General features: G+C 44.3%; 1 protein-coding gene across 1 annotated transcript in view; it reads left to right on the top strand.

Moving 5' to 3' along the window:
- The window catches only part of LOC125458440 (chromosome-associated kinesin KIF4B-like), a 92,948-nt gene that overhangs the window by 41,319 nt on the left and 31,433 nt on the right, over positions 1 to 20,196 (top strand). The window contains exons 6-11 of the mRNA XM_048543699.2: positions 2,184 to 2,330; positions 6,037 to 6,114; positions 7,385 to 7,467; positions 8,796 to 8,903; positions 11,151 to 11,267; positions 12,901 to 13,022. Of these exons, the coding sequence (XP_048399656.2) occupies positions 2,184 to 2,330; positions 6,037 to 6,114; positions 7,385 to 7,467; positions 8,796 to 8,903; positions 11,151 to 11,267; positions 12,901 to 13,022 (655 nt within the window). The remainder of the gene's footprint in view (positions 1 to 2,183; positions 2,331 to 6,036; positions 6,115 to 7,384; positions 7,468 to 8,795; positions 8,904 to 11,150; positions 11,268 to 12,900; positions 13,023 to 20,196) is intronic.

The raw sequence follows: 20,196 nt of genomic DNA on the forward strand, positions 1-20,196 counted from the left end.
CGTGGAGCAGGTTAAAGGAGCTATGTGCCGACTCCTACTCCTCCCTATGTTCCTATAATCTTGAAGACCTCGCTGAGGTCACACCTTAGCCTTGTCCTTTCTCAAAAAAAGAAGTTTAGCTTGTTTAACCTTTCCTGATCAGTATAATATCTCGGTTCTGATATCGTCCAGGTATAAATTTTCAATACTTTCTCAATGCCTCTGTACTTTGTTTTTGTAATGTGGAGATCAGAATGGTTCACAGTTGTCGTCCAACCCAAGGTTTAATAAATTCAAATTAACTTTCTTACTTTTCAATTCTATTCCCCTAGAAATTAATTTTAATGCTTTCTGAAATAGCTCCACAAAGGCCAAAATCCTGTCACCAAGTCCCCCTTTATTTACATGTGGAAGGTCCTTGACACTGATCCAACTCCCTCAGAGCCAGCTCTCAGAGTAAACAGAACCTCTGGCACTCTTATTTATATCTGTCAGCCAGGGCTCCCTGATTGGGGGTGTTAACCTGGTCCAGTCAGGGAACTCATTTTCTATAAGGTTCACCTGGCAGGCCGCGTTCCAATCACTACATTTATATTTTTAATTACATTTTTTTGTTCTTTAGCTTTGTCCTGCCATCACCCTTGAATTGCCCAGGCCTACATTTAAGATTATGAGCCCTTGTTTTGGGATCTGAACCACTTTTGGCTCCATCTGCTCTATCAATGTCTTTCACCATGGTAAACACTTTGATTAAAGGACTCCTTAATGTTCCATAATAAAGGGACCACAAGCCTGTTCTCTGCAACCTGGCCTCATTTCTTAACTCTTGCCGTGGCTGAGTATTAAGGAGATAATAGGCCATTGGGTCATAACATCCTTAAAAATGCAACAGTGAACCAACACCCATGAGGATTTTTAAGGCAGTGTTGAGGAGAAATTTTCTCCCAGAGGATTGTGTGATTTTGGAACTGTCTGCCTCAGCAGACGGTGAAAGTGGTGTCACTGTATGATTTTCCGGTGCATTAAATAGAGTTTCGTGAGGCAATAGAATCAAAGGCTATTGAGAGATAGATGTAAAAGTGGAATTCACAACACGATAGGATCAATCTTGCTGTTACTGAGGGGCGGAGCATGCTTGAGGGGCTGAACAGACTACTTCTGTTTTTCATTCGCGTGATGGGATGCATTTTTGTAACATTGATCTGTCAGTCAGCATTGCAACAACAATAACAACTTGCATTTATGTAGCACTCCTATCATAGTGAAATATCTATCATTTCAATGAACAAACTTTGACATTGACCCACATTTACAGACATTAGGACAGGTGACCAAAATGCTAGGCATTAAAGAATTCTTAAAGGAAGAGATTTAGCTGCAGACCTGAAGGCTAAGGGAGTGAATTTCAGAACTTGGATTGTGATAATCTAACAGTTTAACTAATCATTCATCTTCCTCTGATTCTGGGACACTCTTGCAGTGGAATGATTGCAGTGTTTTCCTACATAGCCACAGTCAATGAACTCCAGAAAATAATTTATTGTGTGAAATGCAGCAGGTTGAAATTTCTGAAACATTTAACTTTGGCTTAAATTGGCAGTGTTTTTAAAATTGTTAACTGCAGGATGTGATAGTTTAGATCGTACATGGGACTAACAACACAGAGGCCTGAAGTTACAATCTGGAGTCATGAGCTAGAATCCCAACACTATGAATTACAGGCTCCTGACAATAATGGTGACTGTACAGCTAATAGATTGTCCTAAATATCCAGCTGGTTCCCGAATGTATTTTGGAAAAGAAACCTACTGTCCTCACCTGGTTTCGCCTCCACATGAGCCCAGATCCACAGTGACAAGTTTGACGTTTTACTGCCCTCTGAAATGATGTTGCACTAAATCATGAAGAAAGAGTTTGTGTGCCAGGTTCTCGAAGGTAATTAGAGATGAACAATGAATGCTGGCATCCACTGAATAAATGAAATTCGTTCAACCTCTAAGATAGCCAACCCTCTTTGAACTTTATTAGCAATATCTTATCCATCAGTTACTACATAATAGCAGATGGTTTGTGCCAGTCATCACCTTGAGGTGAACTAAGTGTGGCTGGTTTATGAGATGTGGTTTCAGGTCTACAACCAGAGGTGTTTTGCCAATAGCGACGGTGATCCTCTAACACTGCTGTTTTATATAATGGAACATTAGGAGATGGTCTACGAGGGACTGGTGAAACCAATGCTTTCCAAGGCAATGCTGGGGTACAACATGGCTCTGATTGTGTGTGGCACCAATGCAGCTGGCAAGAGCAGGCTGCTACAGGGAGATGAGCAGCAGGACGGCATTGTGTCTAAGGTAGGGCATTTTCAGGCTCACATGGGGCAGGGTAGTGTAATGATGATGTCATTAGGCAAGTAATTGGGATGCCCAGACTAATGCTTTGAAGTCAAAGTTTCATATCTGACCCCATTCAGTTCATAAATCCAGAATTTAATAACTGGCCTCAGTAATGATGACCGTGAGACTGGCACTGATGATCATAAAAACCCATTTGGTTCACTACCACTCCTCAGGAGCAGAAATCTGCCATTCTCACTTGTCTATGCCAATTGATTCCAGACATACAGTAATGTAGTTGAGTCTTCATTGCTCCCTGAAATCATCTAGTAAACGACTCCTCTCAACTGGAACTTGGATGGGCAATAAATGCCAACATGCCATCAACACCTACATACCATGAAAGAATAAGGCAAAAAACAACTTCCTAAGGAAAGAGTTCATCAAGCCATCTATTTGTCATCAAGCCCATTAAAACCATCACTGCCCATGTTCATTTGTGGCCTTGACATGTTTGTTTGTCATAGAGATGTACAGCACTGAAAAGGGCCCTTCACGCATTATGTCCAGGCCAATCAAAACTAGCAGCTAATTCCTCCAATCCTATTTTCTAGCACTTGGCCCATAGCCTTTTATGCTTTGGCATTGCGAGTGGACATCTAAATACTCTGTGGTCTTTTCATGTTGGACAACTTGTTATCTTTCCTTCCATACCAAGAAATAAATGAGTTGTACAATTAAAGAAGTATTATCAAGTCTCCTCTTCTGCCCAATCCCTAAATTATTCAATATTTTGTCTGAGGCTTTAAGTCCATAAGACCATAATATATTGGAGCAGAAGTAGGCCATTCAGCCCATCAAGTCTGCTCTATCATTCAACGAGATCATGGCTGATCTGATAATCCTCGACTGCACTTCCTTCCCTTTTCCCCATAACCTTTCACTTCCTTATTAATTAAAAATCTGTCTATCTCAGCCTAAGAGATAGTAGGAACTGCAGATGCTGGAGAATCTGAGATAACAAGGTATAGAGCTGGATGAACCCAGCAGGCCAAGCAGCATCAGAGGAGCAGTAAGGCTGACGTTTCGGGCATAGACCCTTCATCAGAAAGGTTCTAGGCCTGAAATGAGGTTCTACACCTCATTATCTCAGCTTTAAATGTGCTCAGTAACACAGACTTGGCAGCCCCCTGTGAAATAACTCCACAGCGGCTGGTACCCAGTCACCCAATATTTGCACATGCAGAATCCTTGACACTGATCCAACTCCCACAGAGTCAGCAGGATGTCTACACTCCTGTTTGTATATGTCAGCCAGGTCTCCCTGATTCTGCCAGACTAACAACCCCAATCAGTGAACTCATATTCTATGAGATCCACCTGGCTGATCTTGTTACAGTCATTACACTCTGCATTAAAGAATTTCACAGATTCACCACCCTCTGAGAGAAAAAACAATTCCTCCTTAATAGTATTAAATGAGCGACCTCTTGTTCTGAGATTCTGCACTCTAGTCCTTGACTCTAAATGCTCTGTATCGCATCCTTTATTGTCGACTCTATCATTTGCCCAATAACAGATGTCAAGTTAACTTAGCCATAGTTAACTGTTATTTTTGTCTCCCTATATTTTTAAACAAAGTGTTACGTTGGCAGCTTTCCAATTTCTCAAGGGTTGTTGGAAGATTATGACCAATGCACCTATTACCAGTGCAGCTATGTTCTTTAGTATGCTAACAAGTATCCCATCAGGCCCAGAGAGCCTATCAATCTTCAGCCCCCATTTAATTTCTCTAGTTTTCTCCAGCAATAGTTATAGTAGTTTTTCATATTCACCTTTGCCCCTTGATTCTAGGATACAGCCCGCCAAGTCTTTAGCTTTCTCCAGTGTTTTATGACCTTGTGCCTTTTTTGTGTAACTCAAAATTATGTTGAAATATAGTCCAACAATCGCAAGCTGCCATTTCTTCTGACCACGACTCAGCATCCTCTCCCTTTACATCGTTAAGTCAATATAATCTTTGACCTCTTTCTCTTGCATGTAATAATCAACTTTTCCCTCAAATGGTATGATCTTATCAAATGGTGTCTCCAGACCCAATCAGGTAACAAACTGCCTCAGAATGGCTGGGAACCATCTGGAATCAGCATCAATCTCATGGTAGCCAGAGACAACATCCTGGGAGAGAGGAACATGCCTGCTTCATTGTTTGACCCTCCTGTGAATCTTGTGATGATGTTGTCATGTATTATAGAGTTATATAATGTGCAGCCATAGATGTGCAGGCTAGGTGGACTGGCCATGCTAAATTGCCCGTAGTGTTCAGGGGTGTGTGGGTTATAAGGGGATGGGTCTGGGTGGGATGCTTCAAGGGGCGGTGTGGACTTGTTGGGCCGAAGGGCCTGTTTCCACACTGTTGGGAATCTAATCTAATCTAAAATAACACAGAAACAGACCTGTGATCCAACATGCCACACAACATGTGTGGTAAACGAAGTGGGGAGGTGGGGGTGTGGGGAAAGGAGTGGGGAGGTTGCGGAACCAGCAAAGGGGCTGGGGATTAAGAGCGCTGTCTCAATAGAGCAGGGTTTGGGATCAGAGGAAACGGGTGAAAGCAGTGGATGGATGAGGAAACTCCATCTTTATTTTGCAGAGGATGTAAATCACACTGTAACAGGCACAACACCTTCAGCTGACAGTCCTCCTCGCAATAACTGTCCCGGGTTAATGGCTGCTCTCTTGCTAAGGGACAGAAAGATTCACTTCTCTGTCACTGCTCACTGAGGACCCAGGAATTTAGAACTTGTTTAGCTTCTCAGAGATGAACTACAACTGCTGGTCTTCACATCTGGTGGATGAATTTTAGATAGCTAGCGAGGGATTGGTTAGCTCATTTGGCTGGATGCAGAGTGATGCTGACAGCACGGGTTCAATTCCTGCACTGGCAGAGGTTACCATAAAGGACTCTTCTTCTCAACCTCTCCTCTCGCCCGAGGCATGCTGACCCTCAGGCTAAACCAGCACTGGTCATCTCTCTCTAATGAGAGAGCAGCCCTATGGTCTGGTAAGCTGGTGGTGACTTTATAACAAGTTTTTACCACAGCACTGGGCATCAGTCGGGGATGTGGCGGTTAACTCTATGGTGGTTTCTCCGAGTAGAGTTTTGTGGGGCTTAGCCCAGGAGATTTGAGGGCAATGTCCAGGCTGATGCTGTGGTAACTAGGTGCTGACTTTCAGTCAAGATGTTGAACCAAGGTCCTTTCAGTCCTCTTGCGCACATGGCATTTTCCATCAAACAACACTGTTTAAGTCCAAAGATGTGCAGGCTAGGTGGATTGGCTATGCTAAATTGCCCATCGTGTTTAGGCATGTGTAGATTTAGGTGGTTTATGGGGAATGGGTCTGGATGGGACGCTCTGAGGGTTGGTGTGGACTTTTTGGGCTTGTTTCCACACTATAGGGACTCGAAGGATTCTATGGAAAATGCAATGACCCAGTCACTATCATGCTGCTGTTTCAGAGAGCCTGCTGTGCAGAAAGTGGATGCCGTATTTCCCACATGACACCAGTGACCACTCTTTAATAATGTCCACTGATTGTATAATTTTCAGGATGTCCACCCTGAAAGGCCTTAGAAAGAAATGCAGTTTTGTTCTTAACCAGTTTGCACTGTGGCAAAACACCAAAATAAAACTAAAGCCAGACTGACTTTTATTTTGTACAGATTCTGAAGAGATTGTTTGAAGTGGTGAAGAAGGAGGAAGATCATCAGAAGCATCTTATCACAGTTTCAAATATTCAGGTAGGATCAGCCAGATTTCCTAACAGTTTGAGTCACAGATCAGTGATCCTGGCTCACCAATCACACGGCCTGATCTCTGCTGGACCTCCAGTCACACAACCCTGATTGCTGTTGGTCTGCCAATCACAGACCCCTGATCCCTCCTAGTCTTCCAATCACAGAAACCTGATCCCTGCTGGAGCTTTAATCACAGAAGCCCTGATCCCTGCTCGTCCTCCAATCACAGAGCCCCGGTCCTTGCTGGTCCTTCAATCACAAATCCCTGAAGCCTGCTGCCCCTCCAACCTCTGAGCCTCGATCCTTGCTGGTCCTCCAATCACAGAGCCCTGATCCTTGCTGGTCCTTCAATCACAAATCCCTGAAGCCTGCTGCCCCTCCAACCTCTGAGCCTCGATTCTTGCTGCTCCTCCAATCACAGTACCCCTATCCTTGCTGCTCCTCCAATCACAGTACCCCTATCCTTGCTGGTCCTCCAATCACAGAGCTCCAATCCTTGCTGGTCCTCCACTCACAAATCCCCGAAGCCTGCGCCCCTCCAACCTCTGAGCTTCGATCCTTGCTGGTCCTCCAATCACAGATCCCTGATCCTTGCTGGTTCTCCAATCACAGAGCCCTGATCCTTGCTGGTCCTCCAATCACAAATCCCCGAAGCCTGCGCCCCTCCAACCTCTGAGCCTCGATCCTTGCTGGTCCTCCAATCACAGATCCCTGATCCTTGCTGGTTCTCCAATCACAGAGCCCTGATCCTTGCTGGTCCTCCAATCACAGAGCCCTGAAACTTGCTGGTTCTCCAATCACACAGCCCTGATCCTTGCTGGTCCTCCAATCACAGAGCCCCGATCCTTGCTGGTCCTCCAATCACAGAGCCCTGATCCTTGCTGGTCCTCCAATCAAGGAGCCCTGATCCTTGCTGGTTCTCCAATCACACAGCCCTGATCCTTGCTGGTCCTCCAATCACAGAGCCCCGATCCTTGCTGGTCCTCCAGTGACAGAGGCCCAATCCTTGTTGGTCCTTCAATCACAGAGCCCTGATTTTTGCTGGTCCTCCAATCACAGAGCCCTGATCTTTGCTGGTCCTTCAGTTGGAGAGGGCTGTGGATGATTATTTATATAGAAACAATATGAAGGATTATGGGAAAATAAGCAGAATTTGGGTACTAAGTTAAAACAGCCAAAGAACAGTTGGAGACACGATTATCTGAAACAATTCTGTGATTTTGTTCTTGTCGCACCTGTTTCCTGTCTGACCGATTGATTTACAATCCTTCAGTTTCACAGTGATGGTTCCACAGTCGATCTGCTTAACCCCCACGACAGAGAAATACAATGTCTGCACCATTCAGTAATGGGATTGTAAGTGAGATCTTTCTTTGTGGTACAGGTTGCCTGTGTTAACAGTCCCTAATCTATACGGTTTATGTGTTACACTTTGCATGTTAACAGGTGCACGGAACTTGTCCTTCCTGTGAAATACTTGTTATATTCCATTGATAGATTTTAAGTGCCACATCACAAGCCTTGGTGTAGTGATTGGAACCAAGTGACTTGGCGATGGGCCTCTCTGCAGTTATTTCACTTGGGAACACATGGTGTGTATATTGAATGGGTTATTGCAGCATGATGTGTGAGCTGGATACTTCCTGTGAAATTAATGATTCTCTGAACAAACACAGTATATTTTCTTGGAATTGCAGCTATGTGGCCAAAGTGAACAAAGAGACATTATGGCCTTAATAGCAGGCCATTCAGCCCATTGAGTTTGAACACCACCAGCCGCAAGTTCCTTTCCAAATCACTCACCATCCTGATTTGGAACCACATTACTGTTCCATAGCTGTCTTTAGGTTAAAATCCTCAAACTCTCTCCCTTAGAGCACTGTGAGCACAGCTACACAAAACGGAGTCAAGTGGTTCAAGAAGGCAGCTCACCACTGCCTTCTCTCAGGCAATTAGGAATGGACAACAACACTGACCTTGGCCAGCAATGTGCAATTATCCCTTGAAAGATAAAGCAACTGTACCATAGATTTGAGAGATAATGGGAACTGATGATGCTGGAGAATCGAAGATAACAAGGTGTGGGGCTGGATGAACACAGCAGGCCCAGCAGCATCAGAGGAGCAGGAAAGCTGACCTTTCGGGCCTGGACCCCTCTTCAGAAAATATTAGAACATTTTCTGCAGAAGGGTCTAGACCCGAAACGTCAGCTTTCCTGCTCCTCTGATGCTGCTTGGCCTGCTGTGTTCATCCAGCTCTACACCTTGTTATGTCAGATTTTCTAGCATTGGCAGTTCCTACTATCTCTGTAACAAAATGCACAAGATGTTAAGTTCCAAAGAAGGGTCATATTTGACTTGAAATGTTAATTCTGCTTCTCTTTCAACCAATGTTGGTAGCCCTGCTGCTTTACTCCATAAAGTTTTGCTTTTAATTCAGATTTCTAGTGTCTGTAGTATTTTGCAGTTATTTTAGCATAATATATTAAAATATGTTTAGGCAAGGTGGGTCCTGATGACTAGAGGTATCATCAGAACAGGAACAGAATTTTTAAGTTCCTCAAGCCTGCTCTGTCATTGCTTAGACCATGTTTGATCTATATTTCCACTCCATTTGAATGGCCTCTTCCTATTTGCTGAGGAGCAACAGGATGTACGTCTTTGATCTAAATTGCTTTATTCTAGAATCACAGAAGAGCTCAGTGAGATTGTTGCGTTCAGTTGCGAAGAAGCTTGGAGCTTGTACTTCGAGGGAATAAAGGTCCAGAAACTGGCAGGAGCACATCTGCACAGGTAGCTATCTGAAAAACTGAAATGCAGCAGGAGTGTTCCCAGTGATCAATGTTATAGAGTCACAGAGCTGTAGAGCGTGGAAACAGACCCTTTGGTCCAACTCATACATGCCGACCAGATATCCTGTATAAATCTAGTCCCATTTGCAGCGTTTGGCCTATATCCCTTTAAACCCTTCCAATCATATACCCATCCATATGCCTTTTAAATGTTGTAATTGTCCCAGTGCTCTCCTTCTCTGAGATATTTGAAACAATCGGGAAATGCCACTGGAGGACCCACAGTGGCTCAGTGATCAGCACTTCTACCTGATAGCATCAGGGACCTAGGTTCGATTGCACCCTTGTGTGATTGTATAGCGTTTGTACATTCTTCCTCTGTGTGGGTTTCCTCCGGGTGCTCTGATTTCCTTCTATAGTCCAAAGATGTGCAGGTTTGGGTGGAATGGCTGTGCTAAATAGCCCGTAGTGTGCAGGCCAGGTGGGTTAGCCATGGGAAATGCAAGGTTACAGGGATTGGGTGGTACGCTTTGAGGGGCAATGCAGACTTGATTGGCCAAATAGCCTTTATTTATTTCTGTAGGAAGTGGTCTTCACATTAGCTCCAGTTTTGTCCTGTTTTCCATATTTCTGCATTTTGAGGGAATTTCAATATTTGTGTTCAGTGCTAAATATGACCATGTGCATGGGGGAACGAAGGATGGAATGATTTATTGTCACTTGAACTTTACACTGAATGATACAGTAACAAAAAAGTGAAAGGCTTCAATATTTGCCACTGTCTGGTGAATAGTTTAGGAATCAAAATGATAAAAGATATAACTGAAAGACGCACCTGAGTCACGCCAACGCTGGGGTCCTGTGCTGAAGCCACATTCACCCCGTTCCCAGGAATCCTCTGCCAGACAGGCTGCTGCTGCCGTCACACGAAAAATCCCAATCTGAGATGTTGCCTTGCTGGTGTCACCTTCTTAAAACGTCTGCTGCAGCTGCCACCTCTGCTCGCTGGAGGAGCGTTGTCGCTGCTGCAGGCCCTGAACGCCGGGAGGACACCCTTACTGCTGTAGCTGCCACCATCTGCAGAGCTGCCACTACTACTAGACATTATTACTAGACAATATTAATATAACTGACATAATGCAGAGTAGTATGTTGTACACTCTGGGTTCTACACGTATCTCCTAATCATGCTCCCCTCATTCTGCCTGTGATTGTCTCCTGTGAGCTGTGGACTTGTTCTGCAGGGGTGTTTGAGAATGCTGCATCCTATGATCTGGTCACCTTAGCTGATGTACAATCACTGCTGAGAGGTGCACGGCCTGGGCCTTTCTACACAGGTCAATTATCCACAGAAAACCAACCCAACGACTTCCCGGAAAGAGTTGAACGTGCCTGTAAATATCCGGGCAGTGCCATCTTTATGGCAACCAGTTGCCACTCTGCCGCTTGGTAGTGATATAGCAACGCAATATTGTGTTTTGGTGATGGTCTTCACCTGAAACAAAACCCTCAAAAAAAATTCATTCATGGGATGTGAGTGTCACTGCCTGGATCAACATTTATTGCTTGCCCCCATCTGCCGTTGAGAAGGTCGTGGGGAGCTGCCTTCTTGAATTGCTGCAGTCCATGGTTGCCTTGCATACAGCACTCACAAGGGCCAAACACCTTTAGGAAGGGCAGAGCTAATGGTGAGTGGGAAGATGCTTTGCCATACAGTGTAGGTGAGATCAGGAAATTTTGCAGTCTTGAATGGAAAATAAGATAAGTATTTAAAATGGAGCAAGATGCATGGGCTATGGGAAAGAAATAGCATTGGCTTTATATTGCTCTAATGGAATACTTGGTGTGGATTTAATGGGTCAATTGGCCTGTTTTCACAGTGTAGGGATTCTATGAATAACGTGTTTGGTTTGAGATGGAGCTGGTGGAGAGGGGAATATTGGACAAGACATGTGCAGAACTCTCTGCAGTTCTTCAAACAGGCCCCAGCCAAGGCAGACAGAACTATAGCTTAATATCTCCACTGAAGGGCAGTGCCTCCAACATTGCTGCATTCCCTCAGCCCTGCACCAGCACTGTTAGCTTCAAATACTCGCTCTGGAATGGAGTTTAACTGAACTCAGACAGAAGGAAGATTAGATATTGATCAAAGTTGACACTTGCTAATGAAAGGATAAAGTATCAGTTGCTAAACAGAAATTTTGAAGCTGTGTAAACTCTATTTCTTCACTGCCCTTTGTAAACACAGATGTAGCACAGTATTTACTATTACAGTGGAGCGACTGCAAAACAGTGGCAGCTGCACTCGTTCATCCATCCAGATCTTTGACCTTTCAGGATGGACTGAGGAAGACACAGTGAGTGGGTAAGTCTGTAAGCTCCTGAGATGCTGCTTGGCCTGCTGTGTTCATCCAGCTTCACACTTTGTTATCTTGGATTCTCCAGCATCTGCAGTTCCCATTATCCCTGTAAGCACTACTCCCTCTTTCACCAATGAGTTCGTCCAATATCTGTCGATTTGCCTCTGTCAGATCACGTACCAATGGCCCTCAGAGGTCCATGTCCTCACACAGTTAGATTGCTCTGAGTTGTTCTTCACCACTGAAGACATAAAAATCTGTCTCCTTTTGAGGCACTGGATAATACAGTTAGTCAGTCGTGTTTATATCAACAGTCTAGAATAGAATTGTCGACTCTAGTTGAATGCATTCCTTGATGTGAGATGATAGCCTCCTGGTAATAATGAGTAATCCAGATTATCAGGCCAGTAATCCAGGCTAATGATCTGGGAATGTGAGTTCATAATCCCAGCACAGCAACTGGTCGAATTTTAATTCAATTATGCAAACCTGGAATTAAAAGCTAGTCTCCATGATGGTAACCATGAAACCATCACTGATTGTAGTAAAACCCACATGGTTCACTAATGCCCTTTAGGTAAGGAGGTCTGCTGTGTTACATGGTCTGGCCTACATGTGACTCCAGACTCAAATCAATATGGTTACTCTTAGCTGTGAAATGCCAAAGCAAATAACTGAATTGAAGGGCATTGGGGATGGGTAACAACAGCTGGCTTTGCCAGTGATGCTCACATCCCATGAAACGGTAAATAAAGATTTTCATCATGTGACAACCCCAACACCTCCCCCCATCCTTGCTCCTTCCGCTGGTCACCTGACATATCGCCATAGCTCTCCGTCTTCTCACAACCAGTCATAATCAGAAAAGATTTGCTGTTGGCCAGTTGGATCATCACTCAAACAACAATGTGTGTCCATCTCCAACGTAAGGAAGTTATAAACAGAAGTGCTGAAGGGAAATAAAACACAGTTTTCTTAATGTTCCTATGGTCTTTCCCCTGTATTTTAACTGCAGCTTGGAGATCCTTTGATTCCTGGAGTCTCCAGTGCAGCTAATCTTGCCAGTTGGACTGGGTTATCAATAATCCTGGGCTGTCTGAACCAAAACAAAGGATAATAATTCTTTGGTATTCTCCCCAAAATTCTCTTCTCCTTTAAGGTTCTGCTTAAAATTCTACCTCCTTCCCTGCTAATGCTTCTTTCTTTGACTCACTGTCCATTTTGGTCAAGACGATGATACTGCGAAGCAAATTTCTGCATTAGGATCATTCCCTGAATTCTTCAGTGGCAGGCAAGGTTAAAATCAGGCCAGCAATCTGAAGCCACTTTAATAGATGAAGAGAATTATTTTCACCCACAGAGTGTCGAGTTTGTGAAATTCTCTGCCACAGAAAGCGGCTAAAATATTGAATGTTTCCAGGAAAGAGTTAGATATAACTCCTGCGACTAAAGGAATCAAAGGGAGTGGGGAGAAAGCAGGAACATGGGACTGAGTTGGATGATCAGCCATGATCCTATTGAATGGCAAAGCAGCTCAAAGGGCCAAATGGCCTTCTTCTGCTGCTATGTTTTATGTTTCCCTTGGAAAAATTCTACTAACTGCAGTGATATTGTCTCTCTCTCTCACTCTCTCTATAGTGCTACCCCATTAGAGCAGGTGCTCAGTGCCGAACCCAGCCACGGATGCTTGGCAAGTTTTCTGCGTCAGCCACTGGGAGGAAACAGCTACTCCCTGCTGATCTACTGTCTGAACTCAACAGGTGATCTTCCAAAGAAACAGTGTGCATTTTTATAGCAACTGTCCCATCCCCACAATGTCCCAAAGAGCCTCACAGTTGATGAATTAGCTTCCTGAAGTGCGGTTGTTCTATATACATACAAAGCAGTCAACTTTCACAAACCAGATCCATTTTTGTTAATTCGTGGGATGCGGGACATCATTGACTAGGCCAGCATTTATTGCTCATCCCTAATTGCTGAGTGGGCAGTAAAGAGTCAGCCATATTGCTATGGGTCTGGAGTCACATGTAGGCCAGACCAGGTAAAAGTGGCAAGTTTTCTTCCCCGAAGGACATTAATGAACCAGATGGGTTTTTCCCAACAATTGACGCTGGTTTGATCATTAGACCTTAATTCCAGATTTTCAAAAATTGAATCCAAATTCCACCATCTGCCATGGTGGGATTCAAAACATGACCTGAGTCTTTTGATTAATAGCCAAGTAAGAATACTACTAGGCTATTGCCTCCCTTTAAATCAACAAAAACACATGAGGGTTGGGTCATAAATGCTGGCCCAGCCAGTGACCCTCAGGTCACATGAATGAAAATGAAACAGGGAATGTACCTAATTCATGTTGCATTTCCAGGAACTATTAACCTGCACTCCAAGGTCTCTTTGTTCAGCAACACTCCCCAGGACTCAGCATTAAGCGTATAAATCCTGCTCTGATTTGCCTTTCCAAAATGCTGCACTTCACATTTATCTAAATTAAACTCCATCTGCCACACCTCGGCCCATTGGCACATCTGATCAATGTCCTGTTGCATCTGAGGTACTCTCTTCGCTGTTCACTCCATCTCCAAATTTGGTGTCATCTACAAACTTACTGACAAAATATCCTACGTTCATATCCAAATCATTTGTCCGAATGACAAAAAGTAGTGGACTCGGCACCAATCCCTGTGGCACACCACTGGCCACAGGCCCCCAGTCTGAAAAGCTAACCTCCACCACCACCCTGTCTCCTACTTTCATGCCTGTTCTGTATCCAAATGGCTAGCTCTCCCTGTATTCCATATGATCTAACCTTGCTGACCAATCTACCATGAGGAACCTTGTCGAATGTCTTACTGAAGTTCATGTCCACCGGTCTGCCCTCCCTAATCAGTCCTTGCCTTTCCAAATCATTGTAAATCCTGTCCCTCAGGAACCTCCCTAACAACATGCCCACCACTGAAATCAGGCTCACCGGTCTATAGTTTCCTTGCTTTTCCTTACCACCTTTCTTAAACAGTTGAACCACTATTTGATGACTTGCTCATTTCCTTCATTGCTGCTGTGGGAGCTATCTGTGCACAAATTAGATGCCCCATTTCCTGTATTACAACACAAACTACATTTCAGATTTGCTTCATTGGCTGTGAAGAGCTTGGGGACATCCTGAAAGAGGTTGTAAAAATGTGCAACTGCTTCTTTCAATTGCATCTGGATGCAGCACAGTGTGGGTTCCATTCAATAAACTAGGGCCAAAACAAAAATTACAAGTGACAGAAGCCTATCAGCCAAGTGATCTGTTCTCAGTGTCTGCTGGTTGGAGGGGAAATGTTGGCCAAAGCTCGAGGATAGTTTGCTAATAAAAGCAAAATGCTGCGGAGGGTGGAAATCTGAAACAAATCCAGGGGATGCTGGAGAAACTCAGCAGGTCTGGCACCATCTGTAGAAGACAGAGAAACCAAGTTAGCGTGTTGGACTTAAAACTTTAACCCTGTTTCTCTCTCCCACAGATACTGCTAGATCTCCTGTGTTTGTTCAGGATATCTGCTTAGTCAGATTGTGCTGTAGGATTTAAACATTGACTTGGAGCATTGCATCAGACCATTGGGGTTTAACATGTCATTTCAAAGATAGCACCCTCTACAGGAGTCTTATGGTGCAGTAGGTAGTGTCCCTACCTCTGATCAGAGAGTTTGGTTTGACCCACCCCACAGGACTCAATGGCCCAGGAAATGGCATTAGCAGCAAATCAGAGAAGGTTCGTTTGATTGGTTCTGAGGTGGGGGGATGTGAGTGTTGTCTTGAAGAGACAAGTTTACCCTGTCTCTGTTGGAATTTAGAAAAAGAAGATGTGATCCTGTCCTACCATGAGAATGTGACTGAATGGAATCTGAAATGATGTTTCCTCTTGTAGAAGAGACTAGAGGACACTGTTTGATAATAAGGGTCACCGAAGATTGAGATGAGAGGAATCTTTTTCTCTCATGGTGTTGTGAATTTTTGGAAATCTCTGCTCCAGAGAGGAGTGGAGTGAGGGTCATTGAATACCTTTAAGGCAGAGGTAGACAGATTCTTGACTGACAAAAGAGTCACAGGTTATCGAGGTGGGGGTAGACAGATTCTTGACTGACAAAAGAGTCACAGGTTATCGAGGTGGGGGCGTGGGTTAACTGTGACTGTAGATGTGGTGATTGGTACCTGGGCCGGTGGATCACATTGAGCATGCATTCCCTAATTGGGACAGTTAATCTGGGCCTATCAAGGAGCCCTGGCTGACAGACATAAACAGGAGGTTGAGAGTCTCCACATTCTAGGGGCTGGCTCTGAGCTGGCTGGTCAGAGTCCATGTATGGTACACACGCGAACAAAGCGTGATTTTGTACAGAATACCAGCCTCTGTGCAGTTATTTCAGTGAAGTTGAGACCGTAATCAAATAATCCATGATATCAATAGCAAAGTAGGCTCAAGGGGCCAAATGCTCCTAATTTTTCTGAACAGGCTGTATGTTAGCATGTGAATCCTTCCAGCACACACTGATGGCAGGCAGTAGGAATGGGAAAGGTTCCTGCTCAGCCACAAAATGGGAAGATGTTACAACCTGTATCATTACTGTCCTGAGTGTGATATACTTGTAGACATACACTTAGCCACAGCAATTCAGACTCATTGAGAGAACTGTAACAGAACACCACCATTGCCTCTCTGGGAACAAGTCACTCCGAGTCACAGAGGTACACAGAACAGAAACTGACCCTTCATTCCAACTCATCCATACCGACCAGGTATCCTAAACTGAACTGGTTCCATTTACTGCACTTGGCTCTATCCCTCAAAACCTTTCCCATTCCTGTATTTGTCCAGATGTCTTTTGAATGTTGTAATTGTACTGTTATCTACTACTTCCTTTGGCAGCTTATTGCAAACACACACCAGCCTCTGTGTGAAAGTTACTTGTCTGATCCCTTTATAAATCTTTCCCCTCTCACCTCTAGCTTTGGACTCCCTCACCCTGGGGAAAAGACCTTTGCTATTCACCGTATGATTTTTTAAACCTTTATGAGATCAGTTGGGGACTTGAACACGAAAACTTCTCGCTCAGGAATGAGACATTATTAAGCTGCCTACACAACCTGCAATGGGCAACTCAGATCGGACACACTTTGAATGCACAAGAGATTAACCAGAGAAATTGGACAGACAAGGTGATTGGGTTATGAGAAGTAACTGGGTAAATTTTCCTGTTGGAAAAGAGAAAATAGAATGATGATAAGAATGGGATCAGATCATGTGGCAGTGCAGTAGTGGGAATGTAATGCTGAACTTCAGGCTAATGTTCTGAGAACGTAGATTTGAATGTCACCTTGGCGGATGGTGAAATTCGATTTCAATAAAAGTCTGGAATTAATTAAAATAAAATTAGTCTCAAGATGACCTTGCCACCACTGTTGATTGCTGTGAAATCCATCTGGTTAAGTTAATGTATTTTAGGGTGGGAAACTTTCCATTCTTACCGTGTCTGGATTGCATGTGACTTCAGACCCATGTAAATGTGGTTGATTCAAAACTGCACTTTAAATGGCCATTCAGTCCAAGGGGCAGTTAGGGATGGGCATTAAATGTTGCCCCAGCCAGCAATGCCCACTTCCCATGAATACATTAAAGGAAGTAATGAGCTGTTTCAGTCAAACCAGAGGACACCAACCTGCAGAAATATTAACGAGCAGCACAGTGGCTCACTGGTTAGCACTGCTGCCTCACAGCACCAGGGACCTGGGTTTGATTCCACCCTCGGGTGTCTGTGTGGAGTTTGCACATTCTCCCTGAGTCTGTGTAGGTTCCTTCAGGTGCTCCGGTTTCCTTCCACAGTCCAAAGATGTGCAGGCTGGGTGGATTGGCTATGCTAAATTGTCCATCACTTTGAGGGATATGTACATTAGGTGGGTTATAGGAGGATGGGTCTGGGTGGGATGCTCTGAGGGCTGGTGTGGGCTTGTAGAGCTGAAGGGTCTGTTTCCACACTGTACGGATTCTATGATCATTGCAAGAATGAGTGGGCAGTCTGTGGAGCAGTCTCCCAGGAGGGAGTGGAAACAGGATATATTGATTCACTGGATGTGAGTTTGCTCACTGAGCTGGAAGGTTCGTTTTCAGACGGTTCGTCACCATTCTAGGTAACATCATCAGTGAGCCTCCGACGAAGTGCTGGTGTTATGTCCCGCTTTCTATTTATGTGATTAGGTTTCCTTGGGTTGGTGATGTCATTTCCTGCATTGGTGATGTCATTTCCTGTTCTTTTTCTCAGGGGATGGTAGATTGGCTCCAAATCAATGTGTTTGTTGATGGAGTTCCGGTTGGAATGCCATGCTTCTAGGAATTCTCGTGCATGTCTCTGTTTGGTTTGTCCTAGGATGGATGTGTTGTCCCAATCAAACTGGTGTCCTTCCTCATCTGTATGTAAGGATACGAGTGATAGTGGGTCATGTCGTTTTGTGGCTAGTTGATGTTCATGTATCCTGGTGGCTAGCTTTCTGCCAGTTTGTCCAATGTAGTGTTTGTCACAGTTCTTGCAAGGTATTTTGTAGATGTCATTTACAAAATACCTTGCAAGAACTGTGACAAACACTACATTGGACAAACTGGCAGAAAGCTAGCCACCAGGATACATGAACATCAACTAGCCACAAAACGACATGACCCACTATCACTAGTACCCTTACATACAGATGAGGAAGGACACCACTTTGATTGGGACAACACATCCATTCCAGGACAAGCCAAACAGAGACATGCACGAGAATTCCTAGAAACATGGCATTCCAACCGGAATTCCATCAACAAACACATTGATTTGGAGCCAATCTACCATCCCCTGAGAAAAAGAACAGGAAATGACATCACCAACGCAGGAAATGACATCACCAACCCAAGGAAACCTAACCAGATAAATAGAAAGCGGGACATAACACCAGCGCTTCGTCAGAGGCTCACTGATGATGTTACCTAGAATGGTGACGAAACGTCTGAAAACGAACCTTCCAGCTCAGCGAGCAAACTCACATCCAGAACCTCAACCTGAGCTACAAATCTTCTCAAAACTCGATATTGATTCACTCTATAAAAATAATATTTTGGGATACAGTATATGAGTAAGTTGAAAAATAATATGCCATGAGTGCAGCACGTATGGGAAAAGCAGACAATTTTAGACCTATGGTTCGAAAGGTCTCCCGACAAAGAACTCCTCATCTCATGTCTGGATTTATCTTCAGACAATTTTCTTTTCATTCATTCATTCACACAAAGTGAGAAGCACTTACAAAGCCAGCAGTTAGTGCCTACTTTTAACATTTTTTGGGCAGGTAATGGTAAACTGCTTTCTTGGGTCGCTGCAGTCCATGATTTGTAGTTTTTATTCACTTGTTGGACATGAGCATTGCCAGCTGGGCTAGTATTTATTGCTCATCCATCGTTGTTCCTTGAGAAGCTGGTAGTGAGCTGCTTTCCTGAACCACTGCAGTCCCTGGTGCCTTAGGGAGGGAAATCCAGGATTTTGACCGAGTAACAGTGATATATTTCCAAATCAGCATGGTGGGTGGCATGAAGAGTTTCAGCGGGTGGTGTTCCTGTGTATCTGCTGCCCCTGTCCTTCTAGATGGAATTGGTCGTGGGTTTGGAACGTGCTGTCTGAGGATCTTTGGTGAATTTCTGCAGTGCATCTTGTAGATAGTGCACACTGCTGCCACAGAGTGTCGCTGGTGGATAGAGTGGATGCTTGTGGATGCGGTGCCAGTCAAGCGGGATGCTTTGTCCTGGATGGTGTCAAGCTTCTTGAGTGCTGTTGGAGCTGCACCCATCCAGGAAAGTGGGGACTATTCCATCACACTCCTGACTTGTGCCTTATAGATAGTGGACAGGCTTTGGGGAGTGAAGAGGGGAGTTACTCACTGCAGGATTCCCAGCCTCTAATAAACTCTCGTACCTACAATGTTTAGGTGATAAAAATAGACAGAAATCAATTGCTAAGATCAATGGAGAGGGCCATCATTGGTTTTTTTTTTCTATATTTGTTCTTGGCGTATGAATGTTGCTGGAAGGATATTATTAAGCTGGAGAGAAAAAAGATATACCGGGATGTTGCTGGGTATGGAAGGCTTGAGTTATAAAGAAAGGCTGGAGAGGCTGGGACTAACCTAAAATGTCTCTTTTTTACACTGTTAAAACCTTTAGTTCTCTCAGGACTGAGACTTGAAAGGAACTCAGGGATTTACTTATACATAATAATCAATTAAAACCTTCTAACTGATTAAAGATTTAATAACATCTTAGGTTTGTTTAGTACATCCTCAACAGTGGTGTGACCCTTTGATCTATTACTTATAAATTCTGTCTCTGATACTACCTCTCTCACTAACGCCTGTGAAAGGAGTAAGGCTCCAAAAGCTTGTGATTTCAAATAAACCTGTTGGACTATAACCTGGTGTTGTGTGATTTCTGACCTTGTCCACCCCAGTCCAACACTGGCACCTCCACACCATGTCAGTATGGAGTGTGCACATTCTCCCTGTGTCTGCGTGGGTTTCCTCCAGGAGCTCTGGTTTCCTCCTCCAGTCCCAAGATGCTCAGATTAGGTGGATTGGCCATGCTAAATTGCCCCTAGTGTCCAGAGATGTGTAGGCGAGGTGGGTTAGCTGTAGCAAATGAATTGTTATAGGCATAGGGTAGGGGCTCGAGTCTGGGTGGATGCTGTTCAGAGGGTCGGTGTGGACTTGTTGGGCTGAATGGCCTGTTTCCACACTGTAAGAAGTCTATGGACTGGTTTACCGAAGCATCTGTTTCTGTGCTGTCTGACTCCAAGACTGTATTTGCTGCCCATCCCTAACTGACCTTGAAGTGGCTGGTTGGCTGGACCATTTTAGAGTTAACCACAGTGTGCTGTG

This window comes from Stegostoma tigrinum, chromosome 13 (genome assembly GCF_030684315.1).
Source record: "Stegostoma tigrinum isolate sSteTig4 chromosome 13, sSteTig4.hap1, whole genome shotgun sequence".
Taxonomy (NCBI): domain Eukaryota; kingdom Metazoa; phylum Chordata; class Chondrichthyes; order Orectolobiformes; family Stegostomatidae; genus Stegostoma; species Stegostoma tigrinum.